The sequence below is a fragment of the Lolium rigidum genome, chromosome 2 (assembly GCF_022539505.1).
Source record: "Lolium rigidum isolate FL_2022 chromosome 2, APGP_CSIRO_Lrig_0.1, whole genome shotgun sequence".
Lineage (NCBI taxonomy): Eukaryota > Viridiplantae > Streptophyta > Magnoliopsida > Poales > Poaceae > Lolium > Lolium rigidum.
The window spans coordinates 238999184-239017973 of NC_061509.1; the positions used below are offsets into that span (position 1 = coordinate 238999184).

Sequence of the window (18790 nt, forward strand, 5' to 3'; positions counted from 1 at the left end):
AGCGTGTCTTGATCTCCCCGGCAACGGCGCCGGAAAATATGCTTGATGGCGTGTATTTCACACGTTCGTTGGGCAACCCCAAGAGGAAGGTATGATGCGCACAGCAGCAAGTTTTCCCTCGAGAAAGAAACCAAGGTTTATCGAACCAGGAGGAGCCAAGAAGCACGTTGAAGGTTGATGGTGGCGGGATGTAGTGCGGCGCAACACCAGGGATTCCGGCGCCAACGTGGAACTCGCACAACACAACCAAAGTACTTTGCCCCAACGAAACAGATGAGGTTGTCAATCTCACCGGCTTGTCTGTAACAAAGGATTAACCGTATTGTGTGGAAGATGATTGTTTGCGAGAGAAAATAGTAAAAACAAGTATTGCAGACAGATTTGTATTTCAGGTATTAAAGAATGGACCGGGGTCCACGAGTTCACTAGAGGTGTCTCTCCCATAAGATAAAAGCATGTTGGGTGAACAAATTACGGTCGGGCAATTGACAAATAAAGAGGGCATAACAATGCACATACATGACATGATAAGTATAGTGAGATTTAATTGGGCATTACGACAAAGTACATAGACCGCCATCCAAGCTGCATCTATGCCTAAAAAGTCCACCTTCGGGTTATCGTCGAACCCCTTCCGGTATTAAGTTGCAAAGCAATGATACAATTGCATTAAGTATGGTGCGTAATGTAATCAACAACTACATCCTCGGACATAGCGCCAATGTTTTATCCCTAGTGGCAACATCACAACACAACCTTAGAACTTTACGTCATCCTGTCCCGAGTGTCAATGCGAGCATGAACCCACTATCGAGCATAAATACTCCCTCTTGGAGTTAAAAGCAAAAACTTGGCCGAGCCTCTACTAGTAACGGAGAGCATGCAAGATCATAAACAACACATATGTAATAACTTGATAATTAACATGACATGGTATTCTCTATCCATCGGATCCCGACAAACACAACATATAGAATTACGGATAGATGATCTTGATCATGTTAGGCAGCTCACAAGATCCGACAATGAAGCACAATGAGGAGAAGACAACCATCTAGCTACTCGCTATGGACCCATAGTCCAGGGGTGAACTACTCACTCATCACTCCGGAGGCGACCATGGCGGTGTAGAGTCCTCCGGGAGATGAATCCCCTCTCCGGCAGGGTGCCGGAGGAGATCTCCGGAATCCCCCGAGATGGGATCGGCGGCGGCGGCGTCTCGAGTAAGGTTTTCCGTATCGTGGTTTTTCGCATCGGGGTTTCGCGACGAAGGCTTTAAGTAGGCGGACAGGGCGAGTCGGGGGCACGACGAGGGCCCACACCACGAGGCGGCGCGGCCCCCCTGGCCGCGCCGCCATGTGGTCCGGCCACCTCGTGGCCCCACTTCGTATGCTCTTCGGTCTTCCGGAAGGTTCGTGGAAAAATAGGCCCCGGGTCTTCGTTTCGTCCAATTCCGAGAATATTTCGTTACTAGGATTTACGAAACCAAAAACGGCGGAAAACGGGAACCGCACTTCGGCATCTTGTTAATAGGTTAGTTCCAGAAAATGCATGAATATGACATAAAGTGTGCATAAAACATGTATGTATCATCAATAATATGGCATAGAACATAAGAAATTATCGATACGTCGGAGACGTATCAAGCATCACGTGATGATCGGGTGTGATAGATTCTACGTGTGCATACAACGGGTGCAAGCCAGATTTGCACATGTGAATACTAAGGTTAAACTTTATGAGCCTAGCATGTACAGACATGGTCTCAGAAAGTTGTCATGAATTGATGGATAAAATTATGAGTGAAATTGTTCATCATATTACAAGGTTACTAATAGTGAAATCCGGAACACTTGTCATATGATGATCAACTTCAAAATAAGAACCTCAAGGTTATTGGTATTTGACCAACAAACCTAGAAGTTATTGATGTTGAAGTGTTTTTCTGAATAATGAGGAAAGCTAAAAGAGAAACTGCAAAAGATATTTGGCAAAAAGAAAAGAAAAGACTAGAAAGTCTAGCTCAGGTGTATATAAATGATATACATGTTATGGTTGTATTCCTAGTTAAGTCACACAATGAAATTCTTGGGTATTAGTACCATATTGGTTGGTATGAAGTGTCATACAAAACAACGCAATACAAGAATACAATGGCCTAAGTGATCGACAAGGAATATGATAGGAATACACGTCCGGAACAAAATAAAGTGTTATTGTGTTCGTCGTTGGCATTCTATCTAGCCCTTAGAATTTATAATAAAGAACTTAATAATTGTTATTTTGCTCTGGTCAAATGAAAACAATGAGTTGTTCAAATTATGACATTACTCCATGTACGATGGATAAGTTATTATAAATCTTAATGGTGAAACACACATACATAATACCGACGCTAAAATGCCATAAGGCAAATGATTTGAATTCCACTTATTTGTGGAACCGCAATTTAGGTCATATTAGAAAGGAACGCATGAAGGAACTCCATGCAAATGGATTTTTGGAGTCATTCGATTTTTGAATCATTTGGCGCTTGCAAATCTTTTCTAAAGAAAATGACTGAAATACCGTTCATAGGCCAAGAGTTGAACGGGCAACTAACTTAGTGGAAAAATACATGATGATGTATGTGGTTCACTGGGCATAGGTTGTGCGGGAGATTCTTCTACTTCATGAAAACTTCCAACAATAAATTGAGTATATATATGTGGATATATTCGATAAGGAAGAAGTTTGAAACATTTGAATGGATTCAAATAAATTTCAGCATGAAGTGGAAATCATCGTAATAGAAAAATCAAATATCTATGATTGGATCATGGTGGAAATATTTGAATTACGAGTTTTAGCGAACATCTAAGAGAGTTATGAAATTGTTCTACAACTCACGTTTCTTGGAGTATCATAGTGATGATAAAGTATCCAAGAGATGTGTCCAAACTTTGTTGGATCAATGATGAGATAAGATATTGACGCCATTATATTTTTGTGGATTATGCTTTAGTGACTACCGCTTTTACATCTGAATAGAGCATCATCATGATCCGTTGAAATGACACCATACGAGTTATGGCATGGATATGAACCCTGATAGTCTTTTCTTAAATTTTGGTATGCATAGCATAAGTAAATAAGTTTACAACCAAAATCGGATAAATGTCTTTGTTGGTTATCCCAGAGATTTGATTGGGAATTCTTCCCACGAGACAAAGACAAAAGTGTTTGTCAATGTTTCTTATTTCCGAGAAATTGTTTCTAGTGAAGTTTTTGAGTGGGAGGACAATATAATTTGATAAGGTTTATGAACCTGAGCATAATGATCAGAGTAGCGCAGCATCGGAAATTGGTTCCGGAAGCGACCACGACGATCATGGCTCCCATGACTACAAAGTGTTTTAGCCATGGAGATCAAAATACATATTGAACCTTGTAGGTATGGTTAACTTTGTGATCAAATAAATGATTTGTGGACAAAGGATTTATTTTGAACAATGATAAACCAACTACAAATAAAGAAGTTATGATGGGCCACGACTCCGTTAAAATGGCTATACGCCATGAAATCCAAGATAGATAAATACTTTTTGAAAGTAAATGGATCTATAGAATTGATGGACTTGGATGAAATATCCTTGAAAGAAGCTCGACTTGTCGAAAAGTTGTTTACGACAAAGTTCAAAGAGTTGACTACGATAAGATTAGATCTTCCGTAGTAATGCTTATAGTCTATGTGGATTATTCTAGTAATCACTACATATTTCTTTTATGAGATATGCTAGTAGGATGGCAAAATACATTTCTTATCGAAGAGTGTATTAAAAGTGTATACAAGATACAACCAAGAGTTTTGCTAGATCCGTGGAATACTAGATAGGTATACAAACTTCAATTGGATGAAGTGAGTATCGCGGAGTTGGAATCTTCACCGGATGAAATAGTCAAAGAGTTTTTGATTTCATCAAGAGACAATGAAGAGGCTTGCATTTGCAAGAAATTAAGTGGGAGCGACTGAGACATATTTATAATACTTTATGTAGGTGACATATAGTTGGTTATAAATGATGTAATTATATACTTGATTAAAAGGTTTCATTGAGAAATTAATTTCAATGAAAGGATATGGACTGAAACATATTTAGTGTCAAGATCTATGAAGATAGATTGAAACACATAATAAGTTTAAGTCAAAGTACATAGAATGGATATTGAAGTAGTTCAATATATAAATATTAAGAAAATGTTCTTGTCATGTTAAGTTTTAACAAGACTTGAATGCATCTGACATTCAATGAGTAAAAACACATGAGTGATTATAGATCACGAATAATATGTACACAATCAGATGTCATGTGCTATAAAGTGTTATGAGCATATACCAGAATGATTCATATGATGATCATTGGACGACAGTAAGAATATCCTTGAGTACTTTAGAAGAACTAAGGATATATATATATAGTTTTGTATGAGGAAATGACAAACAAATCGCTGTAAGGTGTTACACCGATATTGGTTTTGTCACATATAAAATATAATTTCAATCTCAAATTAGACTAATTGTTGTTTAAAAGGTAGCACAATGAGCTAGAAGTTGTCTATGCTAGATTTAGAAGAGTTCTAAATATTGTGACGGATTCTACAAAAGAAGGCAGAGTATGTCATTGTTTTGACAATGACAAAGGATGTTAAGTCAAGAGGTTCTTTGAGAACTTGGTGTAGTTCCGACGAGTCGGAACTTTGAAGCTATATTGTGTGTGACAATATTAGTGACATATTTCGGACCAGCGGAATTAAGGTTCCACCAGAAGACCAAACATATTTAATACCGACTCATTTGGAAATGAGTGATGCGTTGAGACGCAAATGAATTACAAAATACATACGTGTCTGAGCGTGTCAGATCCGTTGACTAAAACCTCTCTCGTGAGCAATACATGATAAAGCACCAGAAGGCCAAGGTGTTATATCTTTACAAATGTAAACTAGATTATTGACTCTAGTGCAAGTGGGAGACTGAAGGAGATATGCCCTAGAGGCAATAATAAAGTGGTTATTATTTATATCTTTGTGTTTATGATAAATGTTTATATATCATGCTATAATTGTATTAACCGAAACATTAGTACATGTGTGATATGTAGACAACAAAGAAGTCCCTAGTATGCCTCTTAAACTAGCTTGTTGATTAATGGATGATTAGTTTCATAATCATGAACATTGGATGTTATTAATAACAAGGTTATATCATTGTATGAATGATGTAATGGACACACCCAATTAAGCATAGCATAAGATCACGTCATTGAGTTATTGCTATAAGCTTTCGATACATAGTTACCTAGTCCTTATGACCATGAGATCATGTAAATCACTTATACCGGAAAGGTACTTTGATTACACCAAACGCCACTGCGTAAATGGGTGGTTATAAAGGTGGGATTAAGTATCCGGAAAGTATGAGTTGAGGCATATGGATCAACAGTGGGATTTGTCCATCCCGATGACGGATAGATATACTCGGGGCCCTCTCGGTGGGATGTCGTCTAATGTCTTGCAAGCATATGAATAAGTTCATAAGAGACCACATACCACGGTACGAGTAAAGAGTACTTGTCGGGAGACGAGGTTGAACAAGGTATAGAGTGATACCGAAGATCAAACCTCGGACAAGTAAAATATCGCGTGACAAAGGGAATTGGTATCGTATGTGAATGGTTCATTCGATCACTAAAGTCATCGTTGAATATGTGGGAGCCATTATGGATCTCCCGGATCCCGCTATTGGTTATTGGTCGGAGTGAGTACTCAACCATGTCCACATAGTTCACGAACCGTAGGGTGACACACTTAAAGTTGGATGTTGAAATGGTAGAACTTGAATATGGAATGGAGTTCGAATATTTGTTCGGAGTCCCGGATGAGATCCCGGACATCACGAGGAGTTCCGGAATGGTCCGGAGAATAAGATTCATATATAGGAAGTCATATTCCAAGTTTGGAAATGATCCGGTGCATTTATGGCAGGTTCTAGAAGGTTCTAGAAAAGTCCGGAAGAAACGCACTATGGAAGGTGGAGTCCCGGAAGGACTCCACAAGCTTTGCCAGCCAAACCCTAAAGGAGGAGTCCCAGGTGGGCTCCACCTAGAGGTGGCCGGCCACCCCACCTCAAGGAAAGGGAGTAGGTTTCCCACATATGGGAGGTTTTAGTGTTGGGGTCTTATTCGAAGACTTGGACTACAACTCTTGGGGCTTCCACCTATATAATGAGGGGCATAGGAGAGGGGGCTGACAACTTCAAGCCTCAGCCTTGGCCGCACCCCTTAGAGGGCCGGCGCCCAACCCCCTCTCTCCCCAAACCCTAGCGGTCTCTCTCCTCCACCACATCCCGCACGCTTAAGCGAAGCTCCGCCGGATTTCTCCACCACCACCGACACCACGCCGTCGTGCTGTCGGATTCAAGAGGAGCTACTACTTCCGCTGCCCGCCTGGAACGGGGAGGTGGACGTCGTCTTCATCAACAACCGAACGTGTGACCGAGTACGGAGGTGCTGCCCGTTCGTGGCGCCGGAAGCGATCGTGATCAAGATCTTCTACGCGCTTTTGCAAGCGGCAAGTGAACGTCTACCGCAGCAACAAGAGCCTCATCTTGTAGGCTTTGGAATCTCTTCAAGGGTGAGACTCGATATCCCCTCGTTGCTACCGTCTTCTAGATTGCATCTTGGCTTGGATTGCGTGTTTGCGGTAGGAAAATTTTTGTTTTCTATGCAACGTTATCCTACAGTAATGTGTGTATAAAACATGTGAGTATTGTCATAAAACTAGCATGGAACAAAAAAAAATTATAGATACGTTTTAGACGTATCAAGGACTACGCCATAGGTAAGCTTCCTTGAGGTGACGCCGCCAGCATCAGCGAGGACTACGCCATAGGTAAGCCTCCTTGAGGTGACGCCACCAGCAGCAGCGAGGACTACGCCATAGGTAAGCCTCCTTGAGGTGACGCCACCAGCACCAGCGAGGACTACACCATAGGTAAGCCTCCTTGAGGTGACACCGTCGGCATCAACAAGGACTACGCCATAGGTAAACCTCGCTGAGGTGACACCGTCAGCATCAACGATGACTACGCCATAGGTAAACCTCCCTGAGATGACGCCGCCGGCATCAACGAGGACTACGCCATAGGTAAACCTCCTTGAGGTGACCCCGCCGGCATCAACGAGGACTGCGCCATAGGTAAACCTCCACGAGGTGACGATGCCGGCACCCCCTCTCGAGACTGATCACCTCATAGGAAGTCTCCAAGAGGGAACAACGCCGTAGGTAAGCCTCTCCGAGATGACACTCTAGGTAGCGCCATAGGTAAGCCTTCTTGAGGTGACACCGCTGGCATCAGCAAGGACTACGCCATAGGTAAGCCTCCTTGAGGTGACACCGCCGGCATCAGCGAGGACTACGCCATAGGTAGGCCTCCTTGAGGTGACGCCGTTGGCATCAGCGAGGACTACACCATAGGTAATTAAGCCTCCTTGAGGTGACGCCGCTGGCATCAGAGAGGACTATGCCATGGCGAACGTTCCTGAGTTCATCGACTGGTCTGCGCAAAGCATCCTGTTCAGCAGGGCTGACCACCCGATGTCTATTCCAAGGCTAGGCCATGCCGCTCTGGTACTCGAAGCACAAATTGGCAGATTCACCGTGAGCAAAGTATTTATGGATGGAGGAAGCGGATTAAATCTCTTATTCGCAAGCACGGTGAAGGCGATGGGCATTACAGCCAATATGTTGCGGGAATCTGGCACGGGCTTTCATGGCATTGTTTCGATCTTGCCAGCATACCCTATCGACAAGATCTCTTTGAATGTCGTCTTCGGCAAACCCGATAATTTTAGGAGGGAAAGGCTCGAGTTCGAAGTAGTAAACTGGGAATCACAGTACCATGCTATCCTTGGAAGACCAGCATATGCCAAATTCATGGCCGTACCTCATTATGCATATCTAAAGCTCAAGATGACAGACAACAACGGAACCAATATCACGGTTCATGGAAGCTTTTCTCGTTCAGGCAATTGTGACCGAGAATTTCAGAAGATTAATGCAAAGTTCGGTATAAAGCAGGAAGCAAGACTCTAGTTATTGTCCCCAAGAAATAACCTCTTGATGACAAGGCATCTAAACCTGAAGAGGTAGGCAACGGAAAGAAGTCAAAGAAACAACCCGATGATCATGCTACATCAGTACAAGTCATCAAAACTTCGGTAGAAGATGTTAGTGCCTCGACAGAAGACACTAATGTTTCGGCAGCCGTTATCAACGCTTCAACAGAAGCTATCGGCACCGCAATAGAAGCTATCGGCACATCAGCATAGTCCAAGAAGACCCTCCTCTTACTTAAGAAGACGAGTGGTGGCATATATCTTTTTATCTTCCAAGCAGTTTTATTTTCAATAAGGCTTTTTAAGTCATAGCAGTTTAGTTTACTTCCTTGAAACTTATTAATAAAGTTCAAGTTTGTCTATGAAAGTGCTATTCCGTATGACGTATTCTATTTATTCAGACTCCCGATAAATCTTGGAAGCCCTTCACATAAAATGTCATGTATCGTGATCCCCGAAAATTTTCATAATGCTATCATTGCAGCAGACGCACCCGATAAATATTAGGGGGATGCAGACGATAGCCCTCGTCCTATTTTTTTATTTAAGCCTCAGGGAACATTTGAGTACAAACGATTTCATCAAAAGCCTCATGGACCATGCAAGCACCGCAATGGATGAAAATCTATGATACATCGAAAAACAAATGTTTCCATAAAGCCTCACGGAACATGCGAGTGCGGCAATTGATGGAAACTATACAAATCAAGGCCCATGCCGGTACTTCGTATTTACGATACCTGAGCTACGAAGCCTATCGCGCACACGTTTCCCTCATTGACTCGGGGGCTGCTATCGATATATTTCAAAACATACATACGGATTAGCAAAATTGCGATTACTACGGGTCCGTAGGGCCTACAACATGAGCTGATCACTCAAAAAATGTTGCCGATATTACAAGCAGCATACTACCGATGCCCAAAGAACTAGCACGGCAAAGCTTGCGATTCAATCAAACATTCACAAATTTCCATCGACATCCGAAGACATTTCTATGAGCAACAATGCTCTATCATGATAATAAAAAAGTCATCAACTTCAAATATTTGCTCGTCTTTTGGAGCATCAGCATCAATATGCATAAAAGCATAAGATGGAAAACAAAGTTACATCGTTTACACGAATAAACTTATATCCGAAGGTACCCGAACATTCGGGAGAAGGAGAAGTATCATTGACAAATAGTATACAAAAATTCTATCACCTACATAGTTGAGCAAAATATCAGACTATTCATTTGGCAATTTAGCTCCATAGTTCGCTTCGAAACTCACCTCTAATATATCAACTATAATGGAGGCAGGGTGTCTGATGACATGGAAGTAATGGTTCACATCGGCATCAGCCTTGGCAATCGCCTCCAAATCTAGTGAAGGATGTTGATCCAACACAAAGGCCAAAGTTGTTTCCGCCCCAGCAAGAAGTTGACTTCGCACCAACATACAAACCCTTGCGGCATTTATAAAATTCGACATCAAGGCAAGCAATGTTTCAGGAGCTGTGTTAAGTGGAAACATGATCTTCCATATCATCCTCAAGCCTGCATAACATTTATCAAAGAATCGGTGCACCTGTTGCACCCGATCCTGGAATTTGCAATGATCGCCTTCGATTTATTGCTCCAAAAAACGCCATGTGCTTGCGACAGATCAGTCAGGACTTTGACTCGCTCATGAACTCGCTTGTTCTCTTCAGACAAGTTTAGAGCAATAACTAATAAACAATGATGGGGGAAAGTTTGGTTATCAAGAAGATATACTCTAAAAAGTGAAGAAGACGAAGGATTATTGATACGTCTCCAACGTATCTATAATTTCCGATGTTCCATGCTTGTTTTATGACAATACCAACATGTTTTGTTCACACTTTATATCATTTTTATGCGCTTTCCGGAACTAACCTATTGACGAGATGCCGGAGGCCGTTGCCTGTTTTCTCGCTGTTTTTGGTTTCGTAAATCCTAGTAACGAAATATTCTCGGAATCGGACGAAATCAACGCCCAAGTTCCTATTTTCATCGGAAGCATCCGTAACACCCGAGAAGGAACAGAGGGGAGCCTCGGGGGCCCCACACCACACCCCGGCGCGGCCGAGGGGGGCGCGCCCCCTAGGGTGTGGGCCCCCCGTAGACCCTCCGACTCCGATTCTTCGCCTATTTAAGCCGTCGTGACCTAAAACTTCGATACCAATTGACGAAACTCCGCAAAGACTCCGGGGCACCGCCACCGTCACGAAACTCCAATTCGGGGACAGACCTCGTTCCGGCACCTCGCCGGAGCGGGAAGTGCCCCCGGAAGGCTTCTCCATCGACACCGCTGCCATCTCCACCGCCATCTTCATCACCGCTGCTGCTCCCATGAGGAGGGAGTAGTTCTCCATCGAGGCTCCGGGGCTGTACCGGTAGCTATGTGGTTCATCTCTCTTCCATGTACTTCAATACAATGATCTCATTGAGATTCATATGAGTTTGTATAACAATTTATCTATGTGCTACTCTAGTGATGTTATTAAAGTAGTTCTATTCCTCCTGCACGTGTGTAAAGGCGACAGTGGGTGCACCGTGTTAGTACTTGGTTTATGCTATGATTATGATCTCTTGTAGATTATGAAGTTAACTATTGCTATGATAATATTGATGTGATCTATTCCTCCTACATATGCATGAAGGTTACGGTGTGCATGCTATGCTAGTACTTGGTTTAGTCTCGTTGATATATCTTACACTAAAGGTTACTAAAACATGAGCATTATTGTGGAGCTTGTTAACTCCGGCATTGAGGGTTCGTGTAATCCTACGCAATGTGTTCATCATCCAACAAAAGTGTAGAGTATGCATTTATCTATTCCGTTATGTGATCAAAGTTGAGAGTGTCCACTAGTGAAAGTCTAATCCCTAGGCCTTGTTCCTAAATACCGCTGAGTTACTACCGCTTGTTTACCGTTTTACCGTGTTACTATCGCCGCAATACTACCACCATCAACTACACGCCAACAAGCACTTTTCCGGCACCGTTGCTACTGCTCATACTTATTTATACCACCCGTATTTCACTATCTCTTCGCCGAACTAGTGCACCTATTAGGTGTGTTGGGGACACAAGAGACTTCTTGCTTTGTGGTTGCAGTGGTTGCATGAGAGGGATATCTTTGACCTCTTCCTCCCCGAGTTCGATAAACCTTGGGTATCCACTTAAGGGAAACTTGCTCGCTGTTCTACAAACCTCTCGCTCTTGGAGGCCCAACACTCGTCTACAAGAATAGAAGCTCCCGTAGACATCAAGCACTTTTCCGGCGCCGTTGCCGGGAGGAAAGGTAAAAAGGCACTCATACTACGGTCCCGGGTAAAGTATTTTTCCGGCGCCGTTGTGTGTGTGCTCAAAGCTATTTCCTTTAGATCCCGCAATTGCATCTTGTTGTTTCTTGTTTACACTAGTTTGGCATAATGTACAAGAGTGAGCTTCTTATTCTATTTCCTGATTTAAAACATGGATTGTTTGATGCGAAAATTAAAAAACCTATGAAATCTTATTTGCATGCTCGGTAGTAATATTAGTATGAACGCTTTGAACACCATTGTTGATAATGATATAGAAAGTTCTAAGCTTGGGGAAGCTGGTTTTCATGATATTTTTAGTCCCCCAAGCATTGAGGAGAAAATTTTCTTTGATGATACTTTGCCTCCTATTTATGATGATTATAATGATAGTGGTCTTTTGGTGCCACCTACTATGGAGAGTAAATTTTGTTGTGATTATACTATGCCTCCTACACTTGATGAGAATAATAATGATAGCTACTTTGTTGAATTTGCTCCCACTACAACTAATAAAATTAACTATGCCTATGTGGAGAGTAATTATTTTATGCATGAGACTCATGATAAGAATGCTTTATGTGATAGTTATATTGTTGAGTTTGCTCATGATACCACTGGATATTATTATGAGAGAGGAAAATATGGTTGTAGAAATTTTCATGTTACTAAAATGCCTCTCTATGTGCTGAAATTTTTGAAGCTACACTTGTTTTATCTTCCTATGTTTGTTACTTTGCTCTTCATGAACTTGTTTATTTACAAGATTCTTATGCATAGGAAGCATGTTAGGCTTAAATGTGTTTTTAATTTGCCTCTTGATGCTCTCTTTTGCTTCACATACTATCTCTTGCGAGTGCATCATTAAAACTGCCGAGCCCATCTTAATGGCTATAAAGAAAAGAACTTCTTGGGAGATAACCCATGTGTTATTTTGCTACAGTACTTTGTTTTATATTTGTGTCTTGGAAGTTGTTTACTACTGTAGCAACCTCTCCTTATCTTAGTTTTGTGTTTTGTTGTGCCAAGTAAAGTCGTTGATAGAAAAGTAAGTACTAGATTTGGATTACTGCGCAGAAACAGATTTCTTTGCTGTCACGAATCTGGGTCTAATTCTCTGTAGGTAACTCAGAAAATTATGCAAATTTACGTGAGTGATCCTCAGATATGTACGCAACTTTCATTCAATTTGAGCATTTTCGTTTGAGAAAGTCTGGTGACCTAATAAAATCCATCTTTACGGACTGTTCTGTTTTGACAGATTCTGTCTTTTATTTCGCATTGCCTCTTTTGCTATGTTGGATGAATTTCTTTGATCCATTAATGTCCAGTAGCTTTATGCAATGTCCAGAAGTGTTAAGAATGATTGTGTCACCTCTGAACATGTGAATTTTTATTGTCCACTAACCCTCTAATGAGTTGTTTCGAGTTTGGTGTGGAGGAAGTTTTCAAGGGTCAAGAGAGGAGGATGATATACTACGATCAAGGAGAGTGAAAGCTCTAAGCTTGGGGATGCACCCGGTGGTTCACCCCTGCATATATCAAGAAGACTCAAGCGTCTAAGCTTGGGGATGCCCAAGGCATCCCCTTCTTCATTGTAGAAGGAGATGCAATGCTCGATGTATTGATCGGATGCATATGGCGGTACATATATAGGCCACGTCCTCGACTATACAAGGAAGGAGGCGGGCCCAATAGTAAATACAAGGATATGTATCGCTATACAATAACTACAGAGGATACACATCCGGATATACAAGATATGTATCTCAACACCCCCGCAGTCGAAGCGTCGCCTGGTCGAACGCATAGACTGGACCGGAACTCCTCAAAAGATGCTGTAGGGAGACCCTTCGTCATGATATCCGCAAATTGTTGGGAGGTGGGCACATGAAGTACTCGAATGTGTCCAAGCGCCACCTGTTCCCGAACAAAGTGGATGTCCAGCTCAATATGCTTGGTGCGGCGATGGTGAACCGGGTTGGCGGAGAGGTAGACGGCAGAGACATTGTCGCAGTAGACCACGGTGGCTTTGGCGACGGGACATGAGAGCTCAACGAGGAGTTGCCGCAGCCGAGAGACCTCAGCAACCGCGTTAGCAACAGCCCGGTACTCCGCTTCGGCGCCGGGAGCGAGATACCGTGGGCTGTCGCTTAGACGACCGGGAGATCGGCGAAGGGCCGAAGTAGACGCAGTAGCCGGACGTGGAGCGACGCGTGTCGGGGCAGCCTCGCCCAATCGGCGTCCGAGTAGGCGACGATGTCCGTGGCGAGTGGAGGCGTGGAGAGAGAGACCGAAGTCCATGGTACCACGAATGTAGCGGAGGATCCGCTTGACCGCAGCCCAATGAGGATCCCGCGGAGCGTGCATGTGAAGGCACACCTGCCGAACGAGCATACCGCAGCTCGGGCGAGTTAGGGTGAGGTACTGCAGGGCACCGACGATGGAGCGGTAAGAGGACGCGTCCGTGGCCAAGGAACCTTCTGTGGCGGAGAGCTTGGACTTCGTGTCGACAGGCGTGGCCGCGGGTTTGCAATTAAGCATACCGGCGCGGTCCAGGAGCTCATGGGCGTACTTGCGCTGATGGAGGAAGAAGCCGTCGGTGCGACGGACGACCTCGATGCCGAGGAAGTAGTGCAGAGGCCCCAAATCCTTGAGGGCAAACTCAGCGCGAAGACGGTCGGTGAGCTGACGCAGTAGGTCCGTGGAGCTGGCCGTTAAGATGATGTCGTCGACGTAGAGCAGCAAGTACGCGGTGGTGGCGCCGTTGTTGTACACGAACAGCGATGCATCGGAGCGGGTGGAGCGGAAGCCGAGTTGGTGAAGAAACGCCGCGATGCGCCGGTACCGGGCGCGTGGGGCTTGCTTGAGCCCGTATAACGAGCGCGAGAGCAGGCACACATGGTCGGGGTGGGCGCTCGTCGACGAACCCGATGGGCTGCCGGCGGGAAGACCTGCTCCTCGAGATGGCCATGAAGAAAGGCGTTGGAGACGTCCATCCGATGCACGGGCCATGCGCGGGAGACCGCGAGCTGAAGAACAGTGCGGATCGTCCCGGGCTTGACAACCGGGCGAAGGTGTCGGTGAAGTCGACGCCGGCGCGCCGGCGAAAACCACGAACCACCCACCGCGCCTTGTGGCGGTCGAGGGTACCGTCCGAATGGAACTTGTGCTTGAAGACCCACTTCCCGGTGATGACGTTGGCGTGAGGGGGCGGGGAACAAGCGTCCATGTCCGGTTCCGCTGCAGGGCGTCGAACTCATCATGCATGGCCGCAAACCACTCGCGGGTCGCGGAGAGCAGCCCGGGCAGAGGTGGGCATAGGCGACGGCGTGGCTGGTGAAGCCGCGGAGGTCGACGCGGTGCAGACGTACTCGTCCGAGGGGTACCGCGTGCTCGGGACGCGAATCCCTGCACGGGCGCGCGTGAGGGGGCCCGTCGCCGGCGGCGGAGGAGGCGGAGGCGGGGCCGGAGGCGAAGCATCGCCCGAGCTGGGGCTCGAGGGCGACGCGGTCGAGGGCGCAGATGACACGGCGGTGCCCGAGGTAGTGCTCGAGGGCGACGCGGGCGGTGTCGAGGGCGAGGCGGCGGGGCTCGAGGGCGCCACGTGTGAGCCCGAGGCAGGGCTCGAGGGCGTCACGGAAGGCGTCGCAGCTGTAGTAGAGGGAGCGCGCGGAGGCGCCGCCGAGCCGGGACCTCCACCAAGGTAGGGCCGCGACGCCGCGGACTGTCGGCCGCGGGAGGAGAAGTCCTCATCTCGTTCCGTGCAAAGGGAAAACGAGTGCTCATCAAAGTACACGTGCCGGGATGTGATGACGCGGTGAGAGACCGGATCATAGCAACGGTAGCCTTTGGTGTTAGCCGGTAACCGAGAAAGACACACGGAATGGAGCGAGGTGCGAGTTTATGAGGGGTGGTGGCAGCGGTACTAGGGAAACAACGACAACCAAAAATGCGGAGACCGTCGTATGAGGGGGTGAGCCAAACAGGAGGTTATGTGGTGTGTAATTCCGAGCGAGGGCGACACGGGCGTAGGTTGACTAGGAGGGTGGCGGTAGAGAGGGCGTCCGGCCGGAACCGAGGGGGCATGTGGGCGTGGAACAAGAGGGTACGGACGCAGTCATTAAGGGTGCGTAGGACGCGCTCGGCGCGGCCGTTCTGCCGGGAGGTGTATGGGCAAGTTAGGCGGAAGATGGTGCCGTGGGTGGAGAGGAGGGTGCGGATGGTGGTGTTGTCGAACTCCTTGCCGTTGTCGGCTTGGAGGGCGAGGATGGGACGACCGAACTGTGTAGACACATAAGAATAAAAGGCGGTGAGTGTTGAAGCGACATCAGATTTCTTACGAAGAGGAAAAGTCCGGACAAAGTGAGAAAAATCATCGAGAATAACAAGATAATAAAGAAAACCAGAATGACTCGGTATAGGGGACGTCCATACATCACTATGAAGTAATTGAAAAGGAAGCGATGCAACCGTGGATGAAGTCCTAAAAGGAAGCCGAACATGTTTGCCTCGTCGGCAGGCGTCACATGAGTGAGCCGCCATTTTATTACATGAAAAAGAAAAGCCTCTCATTATTTGACGGAGCGAGGTGGAGCCGGGATGGCCAAGACGAGCGTGCCAAAGGTCGACGCCGGCAGAGAGCGCCCGAGGTGCAGCGTGAGTGGAGGAAGACGGCTGAACGGGGTACAGGTCGCCGGGACTCTCACAGCTGGTGCAAAACCATCCGGGTACGGGCGTCCTTACTGAGAAAAACCAATTTCGTCAAATTCCACAGTTACAGAGTTATCGCGAGAAAGAGTTTTGACGGAAACTAAATTCTGAACAAGATGTGGTGAAACTAAGACATTATTAAGAGACAATGGTGTGGAGTTAGAAGGAAAAGGAGTGGAGCCAATATGAGAGATGGGAAGACCAGCACCGTTACCGACGATGATGCGAGAGGAAGTGGATGTTGGAGATGAAGTGGAAAGGTTACCCGGGTGAGCAGCCATGTGTGCGGAGGCTCCGGTGTCCATGAACCAGTCTCCACCGCCAGGAGTAGCGCCCAGCGAGGGGCGTGCGAAGGGCGGTGTACAACGCGGGATCCCGTGGGCCGTCGGGGCCTGCGGCATCATGCCGCCGTAGACGGGAGCGTAGGGCAGGCCGGCGGAGCGCTGCGGTGGCGCGGCGAGGAAGGCCTGGTGCGTCGGCGGACGGGGGCCGACGGTGCCGGGGACGGGGGCGCGGAACGGGCATGGTGTAGGCGTGCACGACCCCCGTCCGGGGTTGTGTCCGCCCGCCCACGGCGGAGTGGGGTGTGAGTACCCGGGCGCGGACCGACGATGCCGGGGCCGCCGTTGTGGCCACCGCCACGGCCACCACCACGGCCACGGCGACGGCCGCGGCCACCGCCCCCTCCTCCTTGGTGCTGCTGCGGCTGAGGCGCAGAGTGTGGAGGGCGGGGGTGGGCGCCGGTGGAGCTCCTCCGCCATGAGGAAGAACGCCGTTGCCGCCGGCCCATAGAGCGGTGTGAACCGCCCGGGTGCGCACACCCTTCAGCCCGGCGTTCCTCCAGCCGGAGGTAGTCGACCGCCCGCTCGAACGTAGGGTTGGTCATGAGGGTGAGGTTGGAGGCGGCGTTGCCGAGGTCCTCGCTGAGGCCGGCGGTGAGGGTGGAGAGGAGGAGCTCGTCGCCAATCCGGAACCCAAGGTCCTGGAGCTCGCCGGAGATTGCCTTGAGGCGCAGGCGTAGGCGTCCAAGGTTTGATCACCCCGGGGTGTGCCGAAGAATTCCTGCTGCAAAAAGACAACACGTTGGAGCTTGTTATTGGTGAAGAGGCCGTTGATCTTTCCCCACACCGTGCGGGCATCATCGCCTTCCCGAACGACGGTCTTGAAGATGTCCGGCGAGACGGTGAGGAAGAGCCAGCGGATGATGGTGGCGTCGATGGCCAGCCAGGCGGCGTCGCAGGCGAGGAGGTCGGCGGTGCCGTCGATGTGATCGCGCAGGTTGTACTCGCGGAAGAGGAGGTAGAAGTACGTCTTCCAGGCGAGGTAGTTAGCGGCAGTGGTGGACAGCTTGACGGGGACATGGTCGGTGATGGCGACGGCGCGGGGCTGGCCGGGGTCGGGGATGGAGGAGTCGGCGAAGGGGTTGGAGCTAGGGGTTGACATGATGAGGAAGGGGAGGCGGCGCGCGGCTGGAGAGGGAGGAGAGGCGGCGCTGCTAGGATTTAGGGGTTGGGGGAGGGGGGGTGCGGCGCACGGGAAGGAGAGGCGGCGCGCGGCTAGGGTTTAGGATCTAGGAGGTGTCTGATACCATATTGAATATTGAATTGCATGCACTAACCAACTATTCCAAAAGCCCGAGCTGATGGAAAGATGTAGGCAATTTATTTCAACACTCACCCTACGTCTTTGCCCTTTGGCCTATTGTGACGTATGTTTTGGGGAGCCGCAATATTTCTTTTAATTCTTGCGTTGGTCAGGATTTGATCCTAGGACCTCCTGCTCTGATACCATGTAGAAGGAGATGCAATGCTCGATGTATTGATCGGATGCATATGGCGGTACATATATAGGCCACGTCCTCGACTATACAAGGAAGGAGGCGGGCCCAATAGTAAATACAAGGATATGTATCGCTATACAATAACTACAGAGGATACACATCCAGATATACAAGATATGTATCTCAACATTCATCGACAACATTATCAGGTTCCTCCCCTGAAACTATATTTTTATTCCATCACATCTTATGTGCTTTTACTTGGAGCGTCTGTGTGCTTTTGTTTTTGTTTTTGTTTGAATAAATTGGATTACATCATGCTTGTGTGGGAGAGAGACACGCTCCGCTGGTTCATATGAACACATGTGTTCTTAGCTCATAATATTCATGGCGAAGTTTCCTCTTCGATAAATTGTTATATGGTTGGAATTGGAAAATGCTACATGTAGTAATTGCTATAATGTCTTGGGTGATGTGATACTTGGCAATTGTTGTGCTCATGTTTAAGCTCTTGCATCATATACCTTACACCTATTAGTGAAGAAATACATAAAGCTTGTTAAAATTTGGTTTGCATGAGTGGTTTCTCTAGAGTCTAGATATTTTCTAGTAAGATGTTTGAACAACAAGGAAGACGATGTATAGTTTTATAATGCTTGTAATATGTCTTTTATGTGAGTTTTGCTGTACTAGTTCGTGCTTGTGTTTGCTTCAAACAACCTTGCTAGCCTAAACCTTGTATCGAGAGGGAATACTTCTCATGCATCCAAATCCCGAGCCAAACAACACTATGCCATTTGTGTCCACCATACCTACCTACTACAT

General features: G+C 46.8%; 1 protein-coding gene across 1 annotated transcript in view; it reads right to left on the reverse strand.

Moving 5' to 3' along the window:
* LOC124690696 (putative transcription factor bHLH041) overlaps window positions 1–17628 on the reverse strand; it is a 30693-nt gene extending 13065 nt beyond the window's left edge. The window contains exon 1 of the mRNA XM_047224051.1: window positions 17495–17628. Coding sequence (XP_047080007.1) covers window positions 17495–17628 — 134 coding nt within the window. The remainder of the gene's footprint in view (window positions 1–17494) is intronic.
* Window positions 17629–18790: the final 1162 nt, after the last annotated feature.